The following is a 23,236-nucleotide window of genomic DNA, read 5'->3' on the forward strand; positions in this document are numbered from 1 at the left end:
AGAAAAGCCTTTGTGTGAAGCACACCTTGGGTAGTGATATAGGACTGACCAAATGGAGCTATACCCAGGTCTACACCCAGCCTTTCAAAAACAAGGAGTAACAGGGAATGTGAAGCAAACCAAACAACCACCTGCTCTCCAAACCCATGGGAATGATCATTTTAGACCTCTTAAGGAGGAACTGCAAACACTGCAGCCAAAAAAAACCCAAACAAGTAAGCCCTGAATAGTATTTGGGCTGCCTGTCTGAAGAAATGAAACTTAACAATGGGATAACACAGATGACTCTCACATTTACGTCCCAGTCAGCCCCTAAAGACAAGTAGTAAATTTTTTATTTGGTACAGGACCTCAGATGTCAATAATCTCAAGTATAGATGCTCAAAGAACTTCTGCTAAACATCACCAATGAAAAGTAAAAATAACAAGATTTGAATACAAAAGTACAATAGGCCCTGTAGCTAAAGGGGCTACAGGGGAGACAAAGATATTAAGGCATCAACTAGCAGTAATTTCAGGGAAGGAAAATGTGTTAGATTTTGATGTTTGCTTAATTGTTAGTTGTGTAGTAAGCAGTAGAGTGTTTGCTGCTAAACAGTGATGAATAAATCCTTTTGGTTAACCTCACAACAAAAAGTTGTTTTGGTAATTCACTTGTGAAAATTTGCCATGGTTTAAGATCAGTGAGCATGCCTCACTCTCTGGATACTATGTGGGGTGCTACCTAGCTATCTGTACCACGTATCTACTGAAGTTTGCTGCCATGTTTTTGTTGATTTGTTAGGGGTTAAGGAAAGTATCACAGATATTACAGAGATTCTTCCTTAAGAGACCAGTTTTGCCCTGGTCTTAAAGACAACCAGGACTATTCAGAATGAGTAGAGAAAAAGCCTTCCTCCAAGTCGAGCTTTTGCTGAACTTCTCTCTGCTGCCACTACGACTTCTTTCTGTGGAGATGGATTGGAAAAAGGGTCAGCAAAGTGCAACTATAGATAGCCTTAAGCTTCCCCAATGGAAACTAGATTTTGTTTTAGTATCATATGGACGTGTTATGAGAAGAAATGGGAAAGCCACCCACCTGATCCGAACAGCATTTAACAAAACTATTTGATGAATAGACTTTATTTCATTTGGAAAACGCTAGAACTGGTCAAATCTCGTGTCAACATAAACTGTCACCAGCAAGATCAATAGAAATATAGCTGAAGTTTAGCCTGGACTGATGCCACAGGAAAAGAGCACAAATGATTGGAAAACTACCTCATCTGCACTCATGCAGAAACCAGCAGCAATGTCTGTGTCACATCTGAAGAGCAATGAGCAAGACCCGAGATGTTGACCCATACACATAAGTGATGTAGACAGATGTAACAAAGCCACCAGAAGCAATTATTTTGCTCACCTTTTTTTCAGATTTCACTGTGATGACAGAACTTCCAAATCTTGACTGTTCCTGTAAAATAATGCTACTTGTTACAATGCTGTTTTTAAAGTGGGACTTTTCCATTCCTCATAGCAGTTTGTTTTCCATTTACTCACCTCAGGAGAAATGAGGACATACTGTGCCTGAAGGGGAAAAAAAAAAAGAAAAAGCTAGTGGAGAGGACCACAGTAGGAGAGGAGAAGGCCAGTGCAATAGCCCTGGCTCCCAGACAGCAAAGAAACAGAATCACACAATCGCAGGGGTTGGAAGGTACCTCTGGGGATCATCTACTCCAAACCCCCTGCTAAAGCAAGTTCCCTAATGTAGGTTGAACAGGAAAGCATCCAGGCAAATTTTGAGTATCTCCAGAGAAGAGATCTCCAGAGAGACTCCACAGCCTGTCTGGGCAACTTGTTTCAGAGCTCTGTCACCCTCACAGCAAAGTTATTTTTCATGTTCATATGGAACTTCCTGTGTTCCTGTCTGTGCCAATTGCTTTTTGTTCTGTCACTGGGCACTGTTGAAACGAGCCTGGCCCCTTCCGCCTGACTCCAATCCAGTAGATCTATAAGCAATGATAAGATCCCCTCTCAGTATTCTCTAGACTCAACAGTGCCAGGTCTCTCAGCCATTCCTCACAAAGGAGGCTTCTAATCATCTCTGTGGCCCTCTGGGCTCTCTGGAAGTTCCCTGTCTTTCTTGAACTGAGGAGCCCAGAACTGGACTCAGTGCTCCAAAGTGCTTGAGAACAAACAGAAGCCAAATTACACAGATTCCAAAGCAGAAGTAATTTTCTTTTTTTTTTTTTTTTCTGAAACCAAGCCCAGTATTTGCATAGGATGTAATTAATTAGCTATCATTATGATCTTGCATCATGATTTCACTGTTATTTTTTCTTACCCAGTCCTCAGGACAGGGAGATATCCATGATTTGCAGTGGTCTGTCACATTCCCTGAAGATGACTGATTTCCATTATAGATGTAAACACGGCCAGCTGTCCCACCAAGCAGTACTGTGGTGATATCATTAGTTCTCAGGGGGGATGTTACAATCATTTCATCTGCAAAAATTAGAAGAATGGCAGAGCTTATCGAAAGTGAAATACTGCTATGTCACAGCATGATAGTTTGAAATCAAAACATTTTAAATGGAATGGTGGTATTTAGAGGTATGTAGTGATTGAAATGGTTAAAATGTTTCAATTTCTGTTTGAATTATTTGGGATTTTAGAGATGTCTCCGCAATGACGGAATATTTGTACAAGTGTTGTACAAGTAACTGAGTAAGAAGACTGAGTAAGAAGGCTGCATTCAGCACTTGTATGAGAATGTGTATGACCAATCTTGCTGCAAAGCATAAAACATTTCAGCTCTGCAATTTAGATTCATCTGGCTTTACCTAGTCCATCATTATCCAGGTCACTTAAGTATGTATCTCCTCCAAAGCGAGAAAACCTTCTGTCCCCACTGAATGTACTGAGCAAAGAAGGCTTGGTGCTGTCTGCCAGATCATATATCAGAGCTAGTCCAGCTTGGTGCAACACCGAGGACAAAAATGAAATCCTAGATAGACTGTCTAGAAAGCAACAACAAAGTAAGTTGATCATCAGACATAAGAATTCATGTTTAGTACTTCAAACACCTTGACAGCAATAATAATGGCATTACATAAAATGAACCAAATTAAAAACATGTATGAACCACCCACCAGATAATATATGGCAGTAACTCTGGTTAGCATAGAAACAATCTCTTAGCCAAAGCAACAGGCAAAAGTACATTCTAACGACAGATATTAGAGTTCTACATTTTGGTTAAGGCATTTCCTTACTATCTAATTCCAGAGTAAGCACAAAATACTATGCAGTTTTAATTCCAAGAAATGTGCAGTCTACTTGGAAATTACTGCTCCATAAATAATGCAACAGAAGAAAAAAAATGCAAGTCACCTGTAAGTGATGACAGTGATTATTTCTAAATTTTTAAAATATTTTTACACTATATTGGCAATTAAAATTTCCCTCCTTGTTTTTGCCCTTCACTCACACAGAAACAGACATCCCAAAGCAGAAACGCTTTGCAGTTTTGAGAATGACATACCTGTAGTAGGTGCCCCCACCACCAATACTGTCCTGGTGATCCCAGCCACAGACATCACACCACTGGCCAGTGACAAACCCATTCTGCCCATTGCCTGTTAGATTTTAAAAACACTTATTTCCACAGAATGCCACTCTATTTCCAGTTGTTTGTAAAGCAGCATCCCACGGAGAGAGCCCTACCTTGTTTCCAGTCATTGTAAACCAGGGCTTTGTGCTTGGTGGGTTATATCCATACACTTTCCCAACACTTTGTCTGACGTCCGATGAGAAGGGATTGCACCTTGAATTAGAATTTAAAGTGCTCAGATTCAGCTGTCTGTTCATCTTAAAATATTTTCCACTTTTAGTTGGGAATAACGATGGCAGCAAATCTATTTTAGAAATTCCCATTTAGAAATTTGTTTTAGTCATTCTCATGTTCTAACAAGTTTTAAGATCATTTCGGCACAGACTTATCCTCCACTTCTTTAACACTCAAAATATGTTTGTGTTTAATCTGCTTTTGAGAACATTATCTCAAAATAAGTGCTATCTGCAGACACATCTACTTGTTGGCATTTTTTTTGCTCCCTTCCCTCCCATCAAAAAAATCAGTTTTGGTTTCAGCTGGGATAGAGTTGTTTTCTTCAGAGTGTCTGGTAGGATGCTATGTTTTGGTTTGAGGAGAAAAAATAATGTTGATAACACATCTATGTTTATGGTTACTGCCAAACAGTGCTATACAGAGCCAAGGCCTATTTGCAATGAAGGCCCCAAGGACCTGGGAGGGAACAGAATGAGTGCAGCTGACTTAAAATGGACAAGGGAGCATTCCATACCATATGACATCAAGCAGAAGGAGTTTTGTAGGGGTGGGAGTGCATCTGGCTCTCTTCTACTGCTCAGAGGAATAGCTGGGCATTGGTTAGGGGGTGGTGAGAAATTATGTGTGCAATGCTAGCTATATACAGTTAGATATATAAAGTCTTACATAGTCATAACTATTTTTCTTTTCTTTATCTTAGCAATTAGTTTTATCTCAAGCCATGAGTTATACTTCGCTGGGTTTTTTTGGTCTGGCCCCCATCACACTGGGAAGGGGGAGAATGAATGAACAACTCTGCTGCTGAGCCACCTGCCAGGCTGAACCACAATAAAGCCCCACAGATTTTTAAGTGTCTCTAAAAAACAAAGTCCTTGCTCTGTAAATACATGAAGAAGGGCAAAGGTATAAAATACAAACAAAAATACTCTAAAGAAGACAAAGAGGAAGCTTCCTGAAAAGCAGAAAGTCTCATCTATCACAAATCTTAACAGAATAGAGGAGAAACAAAGCAGTGGTTCATCACACACTCAAAACAATTCTTCCATGTAGGGCTACCAATCAGCAGTAATGTTGCATTCTCCAGTTGACAGCTATGAAGTGAAAATCCAAACCAAGCATAGTTTTCTTCCCCATTCACCATCCAGTTGGCATCCTCTATAGACAGGAGTCCTGACAGACCGGAAAAATGCAGATTAGATTTTGTAACCTGGCACACAAAACTCTATTAGCAATCATCTACTGATAAACTCATGCTATGGTGAGAAGTTTCTATTAGTATTACTACCATCAATGATATGACACCAGTTATTGTGAACTTATTGCAGAGCAATGCTAAATCTGCAACTGTAGTCTTTCATGAAAGCCTTTGGTCAATGCAGCCTGCTTGTAAAGAATCACAATAGCCTACATGACAGTTATCAGTCAAGTCTGCCCTGAACTGATGAGTCCTTAGGGATGGGAAAAAGCCAAAACTATTCATTGGAACTTGTAATTCTTCCAGGTTGGTGGAGGAGCATTAAATAATTCTGGCTTTAAGACATCAAATCATTCAATCAGCGTTTTGATTAAAAAAAAAGTCACTGATGTTTTAAATGTCAAATGCGTTTCAGTTGTGGTTTTCAATTTTAGATAAAGTAGAATAAGCTAAAAAAACAGTAGAAGTTACTGGAAAACTCAATTATGTGTTTCTGATGTAGCTTTGAATACCTGCATATCCCACCTCATCTTAAACTAATTTTACTTAGTCAGGTATGTGGCCTTTCCTTCCCCATTCACAGCAGGCCCCCATCACCTGTACTCACTAGATATTTCACTTGTAGCACTCCCCTTTGTCCACACGAAGGAGCACAGGTAATGACAGAAAATCATCTTTCAAGATACACTTGCAAATTTTCAAGGAAGACCTGTCAGTCTGCAGTTGAATCCACAGCTCCTACAAAATCACCCATTTATTTTTGTCTCACAGAGTTGCTGCCTGTGTGCAAACTAATGACTTTAGCAGGCCTGACTGTCAAAGATATTAAAATCCAGGATTGCATTCCTAGCAGGAGGATTTCATCTTCCTACAGTGCATGTTTATAAACTTTACGTTTTCATTGATCAGAATCAGTTCTGGTATTATCAGACAGCATACATGACACATTGACAGTGCATAGGAAATAGGTACTGAGAGTAGTACAGGAAAAAAGTGCATGCTTACTACAAGAGGAACTTTAGCATTTTTAATTCAGTTCTTACAAAAGACTTGGTCTTTCCTTACATCTGCTGAAAGTGAGACCTAGCAGGATTCACAGGGTATGATTTCTAGAAGGTGTCAGGTGTGACTTCTTGTAGGTACTGGATGAGCTAAGCAGGGGTGTTGCACAGCTTGATCTGCTGTGCACTAACACTATAGACCTGATCTTATAATCAGTGGCAGTCTTGGCCCTCTGGCCATGAAATAGGGGAGGTCAAGAGCCTGAATGGATTAAAAAAAAACAGGTAGAATGGTAGCAGAGCCTGAACTTCAGGCAAGTAGACTTTAGTTTACTCAACCAATTAGTAATTGTGAAGGTCTGAATCTTTGAATTATTCTTTGAATATAATTCAAATTATAAAAATCAAATTATTATCTGAATTACTAGGTCACAATAATCTTTGAATGATTATGGTGACTAGAAGTGCCCAAAGACTGGACAAAGGCACACGTCTCTCCTATCTTCAAGGATGTCCCTAGTCAGCATCCCTAGACCCTATGGAGGTGATGGAGCAGCTAATCCTAGAAAGCCTTTCCAAGCCAAGCACACAAAGAACAAGAAAGTCACTAGGAATAGTAAGGCATGACCACTAAGGATCATGCCTGACCAATCTGATAAGCTTCTATAAACAAAACACCATCCTTACATGGCAGGGGAGAGCAGGAAATATTGTCTTCCTGGACTTCACTAAAGCATTTGACACCTTTCCCTGTAAGATCCTCATACAGCAGCTGGTGAAGTATGGGCTGGATGAGCAGGCAGTGAGGTAGAAAAAAAACTGGCTGAATAATTGAGCTAGAGGATATTGATCAGTGGTGCAAAGCCCAGCTGGAGGCCAGTAATTAGCAGTATTTCTGTCCTGTTTATAATCTCCATTAACAATCTGGATGATGGGGCGAAGTGTACCCTTAGCAAGATTATGGATGACTCAAAACTGAGAGGACTGGCTGATAATCTGAATTATCTTATAATTAAGTAGGAACAAGTGAGCAGTCATATAAAAAACAGCAGGATTAATTTTACCCAATAAATACTACCTTGGTTACTTCTGTTGAAATAAGAGTAAAATGCAGCTACAAATCCTCTCTGTTGACCACTACCAGGTGCATATGGAGAGCCAACAACCAGATCAGCATTTTGATCTCCATCAATGTCAGCTGCCAGGAGGGACCAACCAAGATTACAGTAGGAATACTGCAATAAACAGTTAGTTTAAGCCTGAAATGGAACTTAAACCACCGATTCGTTAACAAAATAAAGGAATTTACTTCTATAGAGCTAACTTTGCCCACTTCTGATCAAATTACCCTCCAACTCCATGACTTCAATTTTGTTTTCTTTTTTTGGAGGGCTGTTCTTCCTTTCTGTTCATCCTGCTCCCTCCCCTGAAGTGGATTACAAATGTATTTCCCATGCAGAGCCAACCTAGACAAACACCTGCTCACACCATCCCCAGTTACACATCTGTATCCCCTTGCAATTAGAAGTTTGGTTTCAACATCTTTTCTTTAATCCCACAGCCCTTTTCCCTTTTACCTCACCTCCTTCTTGTGTAGCACTGTCTTAGCCTGATCAATATACCTGACAAGTTATGGTCATGTTTGGTTGAGATGCCAAGCCTCTTCCCTTAGTTCCAAAATAGACATATACAGCACCCTGAATAACAGGAAAAGCAAACACAGCATGAAAAGATTTGCAAGTCAGCCCCAAGTATGAAATCCAAGACAAAGATCAGAGTGAAACAATTTTGTAAGGGCTATTAATACAACTGTATTTTTCCTGTCAAAGCTTTTTCATGAATTTGTCTTTTCACTCCAAGACTAAAAATACCCAAACTGGAATGGGCATTGCTATAACCAAGTGCGTTCTCATCATACTGCAGTTTAAGAGTGAGGATGGTATAATGTATATTACATTAACTACATGCAAGTTCTTTTGACTCTCATTTTGTTTAAAATTCCTTAATGCAATGGGATGCAGTGCCAGACACAACAGATGCTTGCAATTTTCCAAAGTTTTAGTCTACGTAGAAGCATTTAAATTAGTATTTAGGCAGCTAATTTAGTATTGAAAATTCTGAAGAGCTTTAAACTTAGTAAAAGTGCATTAGCCTAACAAGTTATGCCTCTCAGTTCAGGTGGAAAGAAAACATTCAGTGACCATTAACAGGAGATAATTTGGTAAGCTTCAAATTATTAAGCCACTGTAGTTTTTTGATTACTTTAGCACCTGTGTTCATGCTGCATTTTAGATATTGTCTGTTGGCCTGTGACAGCAGAGGACAAGGCTTACTGATATCAGGTTCCTTCCAGACTTTTTGTTCCTAAAAGAACAGTACACTCAGATTTTATGAATGGCTTCTAATATTTCCAGCACATCAATGCTGCAAGACTGAAATCTGATTTGCACAGAAAGTCAGCACAAAAAAAAAAAAAAAAAAAGGACATATGGATAACTTTCATTGATCTAGTCAAAGTATCCATAAATCCATAAATGTTATAAACCTTTCTGCTTGTATTAAAAAGCGCCCTTGAACAATAACAGATATTCTTTGTCTCATTTCATTAGTCTAAAAAACATAAGCATCAATAAAAATGATCTGAGGGAAAAAAACCAAACACATATGCACAAAAAACAAGCAAACACAAAACCTGTGTATGACTTACTTTGTAACTGAGAAACTGAGATCCCACAGAAGGTGCTCCAATTGCCAGATCTGGCACTCCATCCTCATTGAAGTCCAGGACTGCCAATGCAGAACCAAATCTGCCTGAAGGCTAAAAGAAGAGGGACTGCTCTGATGAAAGTAACAAATGTTTTAAAGACAAAATGCCAAAACACAATGTACGTTTGCAATCACAGCACAGGGAAGAACTGGAAACAGCTATTATAAAAATCCACCCCAACAATTATTAAGATTTTCTTATCATCACTGTTCTCTCAAATAACAACCATGTTAATAATACACTAATTGGGAGTGGCCTGTTCTCCTTGAGGATATGCTGTTGTTAAAATATAAGCTAATATAATGAATATAATAAGGCAGTGCTGTGCTATTGCATTTTTTGAGTCTAATGCACCACTGATGTCATGCTTACAAAAGGCAAGCTATTCTCTTCTGTGTGAATAATTACATTTTCTATAGAGGTTCAACTTTATTGCTCAAAAAGACCATCTGATCCTGCCCCTCAGTGTCAAGAATCTGACATGACTCCTCACCTGATGACCCTCTAGTACTTGGTCTGCTTTTTCATCTAGATCCATGTCTTCTTGTGGCAAACCTGAACGATTGCCATAGACTATATATACCCTTCCTATCTGAATGTGGCCCAGTGTGCTGTACCCCGGTGCTCCAGCTACCAGATCTTCATATCCATCCTGGTTTATGTCAGCTGAAATCATTGCCCTGTATAAGGGAGGTAACAAAACCATAGCATTAGCTGCCACACTACCTCTACATTATCAGAAAATAAATACTTTTAATTTCAGGTGTCTTTCCTCATCTTTTCAGTAAGGACCTACATGGCATTTTTCATATGACATAATTTATTTTTGTTTACCTGGACTAAATAAGAACAGGTTCATTTTAACCAAATCTCTAATTAAATCAATGGTCATAACAGTAGATAAACAAATGAATCACAGGCCTCAATAACATAGTAGAGGTTTAAAGGGGGAACATGGAGAGAAAGAACTACCATTGGCTGGGGTGGAGTGACCTCAAGAATTAAATCTTGAATTTTTGGATCAGAAGAAATAAACCAAAATGAGTAGCTATACAAATTTCTGCCATCTCTCATCTCTAATCTCAGAATCACAGAATGGCCAGGTTTGGAAGGGACCCCAAAGATCATGAATCTCCAACATCCTGCCACACGCAGGGCCACCAACCTCCACATTTAATACCAGCCCAGGCTGCCCAGGGCCCCATCCAACCTGGCCTTGAACATCTCTAGGGATGGACGGGGCATCCACAGCCTCTCTGGGCAGCTGTTCCAGCACCTCACCACTCTCTCTGTGAAGAATTTCCCCCTGACATCCAATCTAAATCTCCCCTCCCTCAACTTAAAACCATTTCCCCTTGTCCTGCTGTTATCAACCCTTATCAAAGAGTTGATTCCCCTCCTTTTTGCAGGCTCCCTTTAGGTACTGGAAGGCTGCAATGAGGTCACCCCGCAGCCTTCTTTTCTCCAGGCTGAACAAGCCCAGCTCCCTCAGCCTGTCTTTGCAGGGAGGTGCTCCAGCCCCCTGATCATCTTTGTGGCCCTCCTCTGGACCTTCTCCAACAGGCAGTGGCCATCAGTCCACAAGACCACATCTGAAGGTCTAGATTCTAACAAGTATCCAAAGAATAAAAATCAATATTCTGGTAGGTACACAAATTTTTCAGAAATTAGGAGGGGGGCTTGAAAAAGAAAAGTACAAACCATCCAAGTCTAGCATATGGCGAAGCAAGAAAATATGAAGATACTGGCTTAGGGATGTACTTAGAGGATTTTTGATGTGTAGTTGCTATCACTCTCCAGACAGTTTTTGCAAAAGCACGATTTATGAATCGGAGGGAATTCTGAAATAAATAACAGTGAGACACAAGAATTTGTGAACCGTAGGCTGAAACAGTACAGACAACCTCCAAAAATAAGTCATCATCAGTGGAAAACACCACATTGATCTAAATCAACTCTGATTTGGGTCATAAGCTCTGCTTTAGAAAGCGACAAAAAGGTCTGTATGCCTTAGATTAGGTTGAAATTTTTTAACTTCAAAAAGTGATCATATGATTCCATAAAATTTAATGCTAAAGATGTATTTTTGTCATTTTGACACTGTAAAATATGTTCTAACCTCACTACAAAATGAGGAAAACCCCAAAACTTTAGTATTTATGATGTACTTTGTATCTACATCATATACGATTTTACAGTGGTTGCCAGAATCTCCATGAAGTGAGAGGCTACAGTTTACATCCAGAGACCACAAACAGCACCTCAGACAGAAATTAAAACAGTTTTATCCAGAGCTGAATTGTACCTGACACGTGCCACATCTCACTTACTGTTGCCCAGGACTGTATATTGAAGTGAACTCCTCTCTCTGTATACGTTATATTCTTTTCAAATGTCTTTGGAAGTGAAGAAGTTGTATTTTTGTGATGTTCATTTTTTGAGTGTTTGCTTCTGTTAAAATAAAAAGGCACTAATAACAATTAATACAACGGAATTAATGACGTTTTTTATAACAAAGCAAGGAGAAATGATCATGTTGCCTTTTGAATCCAGAATTACCAAAGCCACATGCCTGTTTCTTGACTTCACACACCACTTTTTCTCTTTCCCCACAAAAGAAGTTAATTTTTTTGCTGTAGTTACATTTTGCCACTCGTTTTCACTTGTTTCAGATATTTCCACTATTTCCATGGAATTACTCTTCCTCAACAAATGAGTTTATTACTACCTAGCCCTGGCCAGAATTCTGCTCCAACTTACAACTACTGATGTTGGTGTGGTGTTAGTTGAGGAGAGCACCCAAAGACAAGAGCTCTTTTCTCAGCTAAGGTGAGAGCTTGAAGATAAAAACTCTCACAGTAAATATGCAATAAAATAAAGGTAATTAGTATCTCAACCCATAAGGTTTCATAACCCCATATACTGATTTAGCTACAGTTGCTGCTGCTCTTTTCACCTAATCATAGGCATCAGTTTATTATTATTCTCCATAGTAAATTAAAGACAGACTTTAGTAAACTCTTTGCTTTCTTGTCCTCTCTTTACTCAGCATGGCTATTTTCAAGGACTCACTGTTGTCTTTGAGGATGTGTTTTTTATCACATCTTTTTGTTCTTTATTTCTTTCCCACCATTATCTCCCTGTAAGGAACATTCCACTGTCCTAATGTGACTGAAGTTGTAAATTAAACCATTAATACTTGTTGCAAGTAAGCTAAGTTCTGAAGGAAAAAAAAAATAGATCTCTAATTTTCAATAGCTCACTGTCCACATTAGGGAAAGACTGACTCTTCTGTCACCAGTATTAAGTCTTTGAACCTTTAGTTATACTTACAGGTAGTTATCCTTGTGGTCCCTTGTACAGTTTATAAACAGAGGGTTCTCAGGCAGAAAGCAGCCACTAAAAAAATATTCAGAATGTGTTTTGAAGATTTTCTTGCAATGCAAGTGAAACTAAAGCTTCAACATTTATCCTTACTGATTCTCCTGTTGGAAGGCATCAGCTTTCTAAAGAAGCTCTGCTTAATCAATTTCAGGAAGGTATCACAAGCCATAGAAACTCCTTTGATGGGTATTTTAATGGCCTTGATTGTACTTAATGACTTAGGTTCTATATGAATCTTGCATGTCTCCACTCATTTAATGAAACTTATTGGAACATGTCCTGCTAATTCTATTAATAGTATTAACAGAATAAATAGAAAATTATTTTTTACAGTCTTTTAATGAAAATGATATTTTGGAACAAAGAACTCAACTGATTATGCCATATCATGCCCAAATATTATTTTCCAAAATATCTCTGTTAACATTATCCATTAGATGTATGGATTATTTCCCATGGTCTTATAATGTTATTTATAGTAAAGTTACACTTGTACCAAGGCAATACAGGGCCAGAACTTCAATAAAAACACGATATTTTGAATATAAGCCCAAACTTCCAATGCTAGAACATCCATTCTTACTGTTTATATTCCTATCTGCTTGCATTACCTGCAGGGAGCATTTGGCCTCCTCTAGGAAAGATCATCTCCACCAGCTGATGAGAGCAGTCACATAGTACAAGCACTGCTCAGATCACCAGGCCAGGAAGAACCTCAGTCTGGCTATGCAACACTTGTGCACACCATTGGATACGTCTTAAAGAATGCCCCAGGTTTCCCCAGTTGAGTATCTGCTGGGCATGACCCAGCTTTGCATGGAGAGAAGAATGTGACCATGTTGCAAATGCAGTCTCAGGGTCCATGCTTTCCTCTGTGCATCTGGTCAAAGAACAGGCATACTTCCTTTGGTCCACATGAGGATTTAAGGTGTTTATTCTAGGAAATGACCTGCTTTCAGAAGGATTAAATGTGTGCCAGAGCTTGAATACTATATCTAATGTTGCAAGAAACACAGTGTTACCTGACTCCATTCTCCAGCATTCGGCTCATCTGCTCAAAAATATTGTTTGTCCAGAAGGCCATGTCATCTACTCCTCCAAGGAAATATTCATGGAACTTTTCCACCAGAAATGGAGATTTACTAGCGTATGTTGGAAAGAGCTAAGAGACAAGCAACATACTCAGTAAAACAGATAGTAAAATGGATCACACTGTCTTTGCATTGCATATTCAACCCCAAAAAATAAACCAAAAAGAGCAAACTAACCTTGGCAACAGCAAGCCTTTCTCCATGTCTGAAAAAAAATAAATCACAATTCTTCAGAAATCAACGAATTTAACTTAAAAACATTTCATGATTTGTAAGCTTCTTTTCAAGGTTTCTGTACTTCTGCATGTGGTAAATACTATGCAAATAATTACATTTCCCTCTTAGTTGCTAACAGGATTTTAATGTGAAAAGTAACAATTTTAACTGTACTGTAGCTCTTAATCTGGAGGGATTTACAGAGCTTTTGAATACTGCACGTCTGGTAGTAATTAACTGAAATAAAGAATACAGCTAGGTGGTTTAAGGTCTTCCAAGCAGGCATTGTGAGATAGCAAAAATGTCATAGTTCTTGTCTCTATGAATTATTCTTGGATTTGATAGGATATACATAAACAGTAAGTAAAGTGTCCATTTAAGTATGCATACTGAGCTTCATTACCTTAAAATTATATTGCTAACATGTCACAGTGCAACAATACTTGAAGACTTGGCTGTTCTCAAATAAACAGGCCTAAATATGTTCAATGCATAGACTTGTTAAATAGCTTAGACACGGAAGCTATGGTGTAATAACAAAACTAACAGCTATTTAAGCAGTCCAAATTTGTATTTTAGACTTTAAGAAAAAAAAAAAAAAAAGTACCTTATGATTTTTGTATTCCTGGCCTCAAAGCATAATTTTCTGAGCTAGCATTTCAAGCTAGATTATCATCTTTTTCCTATATAAGTTTCACAAAGGAAAATCTACACAAAGCTATCCAACTTACAGCTCAAGAAACAGCAGGTAAGTGCAGTCAGTAATTGTGCCTTCAGTTATGATCTCTCTTCCATAAAATTCCTTATAGATAGAGGCTAGGTCTTTGACAGGTACATACCTAAGAACAAGACTGAGGTATTGTAAAAGTTTTTCCACATCACCTGGTAAAAGATAATTCAGTTTCTGTAATAGCTATAGCCATGGCTGGTTAGTTTCCACTCTTCCTCTACTGGTTCCCTGGTGTGGTGATAACATAACCTCCAAACCTCCACTGTTGCCAAACCTGTTCCAATTCAACTCCATTCCCAGTCAAAAGGATGGTGCTCATATTTTCCTATCTCAACATTTCTCAGAGATACGTCAGAGGTGATGAAGTTGAGGAGATAACTGACCATCTTCTATAGCTAGAGGAACTATCTTTCATGTAAATAAGACTCAAATGACCTACCACACCAGGTCTTTCATTTAAAAATGGCAAGAAAACAAGCATGCCTATTTAAAACTGCTGCTTCTTTTTATTCTTTGAAAGCTCTGAATTCCTCAGTATCTATAGCCATAAACATCCCCAATGCCCTAAAATTAAAATGGTGATCTAAGTGAGATATTACCTGCACATTTAAATAATTGGTAGGACATTCCAAGAAGCAATTTTTTGTTATCTATAATTATAATTTCCATCAGAGTTAAAGAATAAATCCTTATTGCTGTATTGCAACATCTAAAACTCTTTTTCTCTGTCCTCCCAGTTCTTTATGTCAGAGAACACAAAATATGCATATGAGGAATATTCCTGTAGCAAAGGTTTTGAAAGAAAAGTACAGAATAGACTGAGATAATCATTGGAGTGGTTAACCTCTGCTGAAGGCCATTCTTACCAGTTTGGTGTCAGGTAACTGAAGTCCAGCTCAAACTGACTCAGTACATCTCCTCCTGCAGATGGAGGAATAAAAAGCAAACAAGCAAAACACAAAACCCAACAAACACGTAAGTATCTGACAAGGATAAGTGTGAATGGATCTAACCATGGCTATGCTGTATATTTTTATATGGCACCCAAATCTTGGTCATTTAAAATACAGAAGTGGTTCACCTGAAAGAATACTGCATATTTTGTACTTGCAGACAATAGCAAAAATGGTGTCAAATTTAAAATCCAAGGAGTGACTGCATTTAACCTTTAGCATACTTCAGCCTGTGTTTTGGCTTTAAGTCAAGGACCTATATGCCCTATTGCACCTCCTGAAACACAAAACATGCAGACAGGGATAGCAGGATTTTGCAAGCTGCAGGAGAGTCTTGTGTCTTTCATTACACAGGGTAAGAGCCAGAATCACCAATTGTGCTTTTCATGTGTACTAGGTATCCCAACAAGAAGGATCTACGTTCAGCAAACAGAAATATTACCAAAATCTCCAACACTGTGAGCTTCTGAATATGAACCATGAAAATCAACCTGGAAAAAGAAAAAAAAAACACAGAACACCTTGCTGATCATTTTACTCATCCTACAATACAAACACAAGAGCAGAATCAAATTGTCCAAACAGCTCTGAAGCTTGTAGGTCCCAAACCTGACTTACTTTGTTCATACAGACTTTGTGACATTGTGTCTCTCTCAAAATTTTCCTGATTCAGGGGTACAGCTTTTGTCTTCTCTCTGTACCAGACTCCAGAGCTGAACTAGCAATACTAACAGTTCCAGTCACGTTAATAGAATAATCCAAACTTACTTCTCCCATGGCTTTTAAAAATCCTTGGTTGATGCCCAGGCTGTGCCAGCTAACATCTGCCACCATATGTGAGGCAATTCCAAACAGGAAAGCCACCAGCTTCTCTGTAGCCTGCACAATAACAATACACACGTAGTACCATCCGTAATTTCATTCCTGTCTTTTTTGTTTTACCTTACTCAAAGATGCAATGGATAATCTATTGCAATCCAAGAATTTAGCACAACAGAACAGTGAGCAATCATTCCTTGATACTGGAGAACTGTTTTTGTAATTTGACAATCTTTAAGGACTTCATTCAAGGCCATGAAGTGAAATGGCTGATGTCAGAACACAGCCTGTGTGCTTCCAGTCAGATACGTGTTTTGGGACTAGGGACAAACTCTTCCTCTCCCAAGGAGTGAAATTCCTCTGCCACTTGAAGTACTGTGCAAATACACACAGAGAAGAGAAAGATGCTCCTGTGCAAGTGCTATTCATTATAAAAGCATTTGACTAAAGCCAAGTTACTCATTTTATTCCTACAAACAGAAAAGTTATCCAGAATAAACTTATGAGCAACACAAATTTCATTTCACTTCTTCAGAAAAGATTTCTCTATATCAAATCCTTGTCAGTTCCAGAGGCCATTAAAAAAATCTGCAATCAAGTCACAAGTTTTGGATGAATTTATAGTTCCTGAAGTTTAACAGTTCACACTTTAGTATCACTACAGGCCAGTCAAAAAGCAGGCAGAATTCTGTGTATTTTTAGATAGTGAATACACTCAAATGCTGCTCCAACTGCACAGTTCTGTTGTGCAGAGAATGGCAAATACTCCAACAAGGAAAAGAAAACAGCAGGAGTTTTAAAATCATTCTCACTTCTAATAATCTGTTCTTCCTCTCCTCTGGTATAAAAAAGAGCAAATTCAGTCCAAGTATGAATTCTAAACTAGGTCTGGTTTTCAAATGGCAAACACTCAGCCAGATCTGACAGTTATGCAAGTACTCAAAACCACCAATCACATTTAAAAATTTGGACCTACAAAATACACCAAAAGCACCAGAGCACATTAGAGACAACAGATTTTATGTGGAAGCTGTTAACTTTTTGTCTGGTAAAGATGAAAGCAAGATTTCAACTTTTCCTCTATCAGCAGAGATTTTAGTTTTAAAATCTTATGTATTCTTTTACATTTCCCAAAGGATAAAGCTGCAAAAACAAGGGAAGCTGAAGAAGGCAGCAACAAGTGCAGCCAAATAGAACAACAGAAAATCATTTCAAAAGTTAAAGAACTTTTCTTACCTCCTCCCAAGGCTGAGGATAATTCCTTCTGATGTAGTGAATACTTGCATTAAGAAATGGTGACCAGTGAGTATCTTCAGACACATCATGGTATATCCCTATTGCAACAGAATTATATCTGTATTTATTAATATTTGTTTGAAGTAAGGGGTTCTCCATGAAAACAAACAGATCTTTGCTCAATTCCATATTGCACAGGTGCTACATTTTGCAATCTGTTTACATAGCAGAAGCCAAATTAGCTATATTTTCTGTATGATTTCTACTGACAGAAGAGATGCTAGATGCTTACATGACTGCGTTTGATGCATCCAAAAATTCTGTGCCTGCTCCCTTTCTCTGTAAGTGTGATACAAAGAAATATTGCCTTCCAAGTGGAGAGGAGAGGGAGAAGCTCCGAGTAAATTAAAGCTTCAAAGTGTGTAGCAGAAAAGATGAGGGGCATAGCAGCCAACTCAGTACCTTCAAGGCAGTTACCACTCACCCAGGGCTAAGCAGGACTACCATCAGCTGTCCCTTTGCAGCTACTAGGACTTAGAAAAATGATCTTTTCATCCTCTCAATTTCTCCCTAGATGGGTACTCTGCAATCTAACCTATTTCAGTCAAACATCATCCTTATATCAAATTGCTTCACGTGCCAAACAGCTAAATGTACTCAAAATCTATTTTCTGAAAATGTTTTCAAGCCTGTTAGTTTGCTACCAAGTTCTACAAAGAAAGGTTCAGAATTCTAACAAAAAGTGTGGATGCTTTTATAGGAAGGTACTTTTGGTCATATTCGATTTCTTACAGCACATTTACATTCAGCCCTATTACATTCTGTAGAGTTTTCACATGACAACACAGCTGTTACAATATTGGACTCAAAAATCTTTTCTTACCACGTTTGCAGATTGGAGGATAAAAAGCATCAGGATAAATGCTCCCAGCCTGAAATGCATCTTGGTGGTTTAGTAACAACTGAGAAAAGGAGTTGGAAAAGAAATCAGAATGCTATTACATAGCAAAAAACCAAGTCCTGCTGTCAGTATCAAAGATAAATACTGCCAGTGAGATGTGCCATTATTTCAGTGCCATCATCCTCCCTCCCACCACTCCAGACCCTGTAAGTGAAATTAAGCTGGTCAGTACACACTATAATTTGAAAGGCCACTGAGGAAAGGACAGATGTGATATAAGTTAGGTACTGGTGAAGCCACCTTCAGAAAGTGCCCCCTCCTCTTGACTAGACTCAAAGCCTGGGCTGCTAACTAGCGTCCTCTGAGTCACACCTTGGTTGTCTAAAGCAGATAAAACATCCATGAAAAACATCACTGCTTCCTTTGAGTGCTCTCCTACTATCATAAGAGATCACGTTATCTTTAGATTGCCATAAGTGATACTGAAAATGTTCTTCATGAAAAACAAATACGTTTTGTTTGTGCACATGCATACGTGTTTATGGAAACTGTCTGTACATTTAAAGTGGTCTGCTAGATTGTGTAACAAAAAAGGAAAAAAAAATCCAGCCCAGGCACAGCAGTTACACACATATTACTGAGAATGAAATAAAGAAAGGTTAGAAGACAGAAGAAGACTCAGAGGAAAGGTACAACGTTGAGAAATAATATTGCTTCTTACCTGTCTATAATCGATGTTCCCTTCATGTTTGGTGAAAAATTCCAGAGCTCTATGTGCTAAAAAACAACATATGGAAGTATTGGTTCACACCAGCCAATGGTTGTTAGATGCATTATCAAAAATAGATTAAACTGCATTATCATAACTAAAGCAAGTGGCACAGGCATATGAAGTATAATTTCTTAACAAATGCATGAAGAAGTCCCCTTATCTAGGGATCCAATGCAGAAATGCTGTTTCTGGGGCACACCTGGCCATGGAGTCTCAGCAATCCCTCTCTCACTTCAGCTCTCAAGCTGACAAACAGAGATGTCAGTGCTTAATAGCAAGGAAAAAAGAAAACTTCATATGCAGAATTGATTCCTGACACTGATCACAGCCAGAACATAGGTACCACGAATCTCTAACTGCAAAGGACACATGTGAATCATGTTTAACTTTCCCTGTCCTCAGGAATAAACGTGAATACTGGACAGTTTAATTGATTATTAACAAGCATGAAGAACAACAAGTCAGTAAAATCAATAACACTATTTATTCATTGAAATAAAGCTTACTGCCAAACTGATCATTCAGCAAGTACAACAGAAGAATGAAACTAACTTATCCCTTTCCTTGAGTGATATTTCACTTTGAATATTACCCGCTGTTGTTCTAAACCATCCTCATTCAAATATGTGAAGAGACACTTAACGACCAGCCTTGCACCAAAAGAGGATTTACATTCAAAAGATAAAAAATACAGAAGACTTCCATGTCTCAGCCCGCTCAACAGACATCGATTCCAGTGCCTGGGGGGCAGTTTCTGTCTCCCTCCCTATCTTCCCTCACTCCTCCCATGGGCTCACCCTGATCCAGAGCTCTGTAACTCTGTCAAGTCTCCACAAGAGGCAGTGGCTGCCCTCTCAGCCTGCTTCCAAAAACACAGCAAGTAGGGCACAGCACTGCACTGCTCAGCACTCCAAATGAGATCCACGTTTTGAACAGGAAGAACTTTTCACCACTTAAAGCACTTGCAGGAATGTATCCAGGATCGACTTCAGTTTGAGATTCGAAGCAGGAGGGCTGTTTTCTGCAGAATTGCTTTTCCTGGAATACTCAGTGTTTGCATTTGGAAATAACTTCCAGTATCTTATCATAACAGACTTCTATCTGCATATTAATGGAAGCATGCATCTTAGCAGTGTCAGAGCTGAGCCCAGGCAAGATGGTCAAAGTCTTTTCTAAATGCTGATCTGACAGCTAAGAGTACACAGAACATCTCAGACAACCAAGGTCTTTAAATTATGTAAATATAGGTATTCTGTAGCATGCTTCCTTGGTCAGAGAAAAATGACTGCTTTAGGACAGATCTGTAAGACCGTGTTTCTCCTTACAGATATTTTGTAAGTGCTTTGTATTCTGTCAAACCCATCGTTTCAAGTTTTCAGAAGCTCATATTCAGTAATTAGGGCTCTGGGCTTCCAGGCCTCCCAGAAAGAGATACAGAATAAAGTTTTTCATTATGTTAATTCACATATGATGCAGCTATGACTGTTATTTGAAAAACAAAGTTACTAAAAAAGGCTTATGTTATTCTCTACTTTATACTTCTATACAAAAATACATTAACTTAAAAGAAAGATGAGTGTTTCTTTTCTTTCTCCAAGAGAGAAGCACTTATGTCAGACTCACAGACACAAAGATTTCAGTTACATAACACTTGTGTTTCAGAAAACAGAATAATATGCAACCAAACTCATCCAAACATTACAGTTAAGGTTCAAATGATAAAACATGAAGAACTCATTCAATCCATGTATTATTACTTCTATTATTAATTACTATTATTTAAAGTAAACAACGTGGAACGCTCATTACTTTCACCTTATTCCCTCCCTCTGCTTTTCAGCCATCTGAATTTACTTTTCTTCCCAAGCAATTCAAAACACATGAAAATTCATTCTGAATATGCCTTACCTATTTCAACATGCGTTGAAATTCCACTTGGAATACATTTGTGGCAGAAATTGTACAGTATAATCATTAAAACAGACCAGCTCTTCAGACCAGCCATGATGCTGTGACGCTTGCTCAAGCTGTGTTTTTAGAAGCCTGCAGCAGTAGCAGTGACCTTTGAAATGTGGGTTACGGCACACATTTTGTCTTTCAGACCTATTGCTGACACAGCAAGCAAACCATTGTGGTATTGGTAGCACTGTTTTATACCTTTACCTCAAATAAAATAGTTTTTTTTTTTTAATAAGTAATTTATAGGTGTTCTTTCTCTCTCTGGGATTTTGGCAGTGTAATTGCCATCACTGCACAAGAGCAGAGAGATTTATTTTAACTCACAGCACAAAGGAGAAGGGCAGCCTCCCAGAGGATGTCTGCCTCACTGCACATTTGACTTACAACTCTACAAGATTTTCCCCCCCAAAAATAAATGGAAGCCAGTTGCCAAAGCAGTATTAATAGGAACACACTAGTTCCAGAACTGAAGGTAATAGAATCACAGAATCACAGAATTGTAGGAGTTGGAAGGGACCTCCAGAGATCATCGAGTCCAACCCCCTGCCAAAGCAGGTTCCCTACAGCAGGTCGCACAGGTCGGCATCCAGGCAGGTCTTGAACATCTCCAGAGGAGACTCCACCACCTCCCTGGGCAGCCTGTTGCAGTGCTCCGTCACCCTCACTGTAAAGAAGTTCTTGCACACATTGGTGCAGAACTTCCTATGCTGCAGTTTCCGGCTGTTTCCCCTTGTCCTGTCTCCATTCAGCACTGAAAAGAGTCCGGCCTCGCCATTCTACCCCCACACCTTAGATACTTGTAGACCTGGATCAGGTCCCCTCTCAGTCTTCTTTTCTCCAGGCTGAACAGACCCAGTTCACTCAGCCTTTCCTCATAGCAGAGATGCTCCAGGCCCTTCACCATCTTCGTGCCCCTCCGCTGGACTCTTTCCAAGAGATCCTTGTCTTTTTTGTACTGGGGAGCCCAGTACTGAATGCAGTGCTCCAGATGAGGTCTTACCAGGGCAGAGCAGAGGGGGAGGATCACCTCCCTCGACCTGCTGGCCACACTCTTTGCAATGCACCCCAGGATGCCATTGGCCTTTTTGGCCACAAGGGCACACTGCTGGCTCATGTCCGACCTGTCGTCCACCAGGACACCCAGGTCCCTCTCCGCAGAGCTCCTCTCCAGCAGCTCATCCCCCAACCTGTACTGGTGCATGCAATTATTCCTCCCCAGATGCAAGACTCTACACTTGCTTTTGTTAAACCTCATCTGGTTTCTTGCTGCCCAGCTCTCCAGCCTATCCAGGTCTTGCTGAATGGCAGCACAGCCTTCAGGCGTGTCAGCCAATCCTCCCAACTTCGTATCATCAGCAAACTTGCTGAGGGTGGCCACTGTCCCCTCATCAAGGTCACTGATGAAGATGTTGAACAAGACCGGACCCAGCACTGAACACCGCTGGTTACAGGCCTACAACCAGACTCTGCACTGCCAACGACAACCCTCTGTGTTCTCCCTGTCAGCCAGTTCTCAACCCACCTCATCCACTCATCTGTGCCAAACTTCCTCAGCTTTGTTATAAGGATGTCGTGGGGGACAGCATCAAATGCCTTGCTGAAATCAAGGTAGACTACATCCACTGCTCTCCCCCCATCCACCCAGTCAGAGACAACATCATAGAAGGCCACCTCCCTATGAGACAACATCCTATGGCCACCATAGGGGCCACCTCCCCCTGGTGAACTCGTGCTGACTACTCCTGATAGCCTCCTTTTCTTCCAGTTGTCTGGAGATGACATCCAGCACAGCTGTTCCATCACCTTTCCAGGGACAGAGGTGAGGCTGACTGGCCTATAATTGCCTGGGTCTTCCTTCTTGCCCTCTTTGAAGACCGTAGTGACATTGGCTCTCCTCCAGTCTTCAGGCACCTCCCCCGTCCTCCAAGACCTCTCAAAGATGACCGAAAGCAGTTTAGCAATCACCTCTGCCAGCTCCCTCAGCTCCTGTGGATGCATCCCATCGGGTCCCATGGATTTGTGAACATTGGTGTTGCCTAGGTGCTCTCGGACCACCTCTTCCCTGACTGAAGGGAGGTCTTCCATTCCCCAGACTCTCTCACTAACCTCCAGGGTCTTGGATTCCCGGAGGGGAGCTTTTTCACTGAAGAAATACATGAGCTTTGGCAGGCAAGAAGTTTAAAGCTTTCCACTCATTTCACTCGTACATCTAGGTCTTATAATCCAGACTGATAACCCAGTTTAACCCTACCTATGGAGCAGGTAATCACAAGTACTCCTGTCATTCATACTGCTGCGAGCTTCTGTCCAAAGAAGATGCTAGGCATGCTGCAGCTCTCCACCATCTTCTGTGCAAACCTGACTGGGGAAGGTTATGGCCTGG

General features: G+C 39.7%; 1 protein-coding gene across 2 annotated transcripts; it reads right to left on the reverse strand.

Annotated features, from left to right (window-relative positions):
* Positions 1–313: 313 nt before the first annotated feature.
* GPLD1 (glycosylphosphatidylinositol specific phospholipase D1) lies at positions 314–20,941 on the reverse strand. 2 transcript variants are annotated; one of them, XM_052697980.1, is made up of 25 exons: positions 20,803–20,941; positions 18,844–18,899; positions 18,105–18,183; positions 17,222–17,319; positions 15,935–16,045; positions 15,609–15,657; positions 15,080–15,134; positions 14,215–14,322; positions 13,445–13,472; positions 13,199–13,338; positions 12,126–12,191; positions 11,123–11,243; positions 10,494–10,633; positions 9,286–9,472; positions 8,733–8,843; positions 7,648–7,722; positions 7,104–7,260; positions 4,858–4,999; positions 3,706–3,805; positions 3,524–3,617; positions 2,823–2,999; positions 2,324–2,484; positions 1,540–1,566; positions 1,403–1,453; positions 314–947 (listed from the first exon to the last, which is right to left on the reverse strand). In XM_052697980.1, exons 1-25 carry the CDS (start codon positions 20,897–20,899, stop codon positions 870–872), a joined length of 2,508 nt encoding a protein of 835 aa, XP_052553940.1. In that variant the 5' UTR covers positions 20,900–20,941; the 3' UTR covers positions 314–869. The 2 variants fall into 2 exon arrangements, with proteins under 2 accessions (XP_052553940.1, XP_052553942.1); XM_052697982.1 differs by lacking the exon at positions 15,935–16,045.
* Between the last annotated feature and the right edge of the window lie 2,295 nt (positions 20,942–23,236).

This window comes from Tympanuchus pallidicinctus, unplaced genomic scaffold (assembly GCF_026119805.1).
Source record: "Tympanuchus pallidicinctus isolate F22 unplaced genomic scaffold, pur_lepc_1.0 scaffold31, whole genome shotgun sequence".
Classification (NCBI taxonomy): domain Eukaryota; kingdom Metazoa; phylum Chordata; class Aves; order Galliformes; family Phasianidae; genus Tympanuchus; species Tympanuchus pallidicinctus.

Bases quoted from the DNA above. Each gene is read 5' to 3' on its own strand.
- GPLD1 (XM_052697980.1), bottom strand. From the start codon at position 20,899: ATGGCTGGTCTGAAGAGCTGGTCTGTTTTAATGATTATACTGTACAAT. The intron at 17,320-18,104 runs GTAAGAAAAGAT...CTGTTGCAATAG, and splicing joins TCCTCCAATCTGCAAACGTG to GGATATACCATGATGTGTCT. The intron at 2,485-2,822 runs GTAAAGCCAGAT...TAATTTTTGCAG, and splicing joins CCTGGATAATGATGGACTAG to ATGAAATGATTGTAACATCC.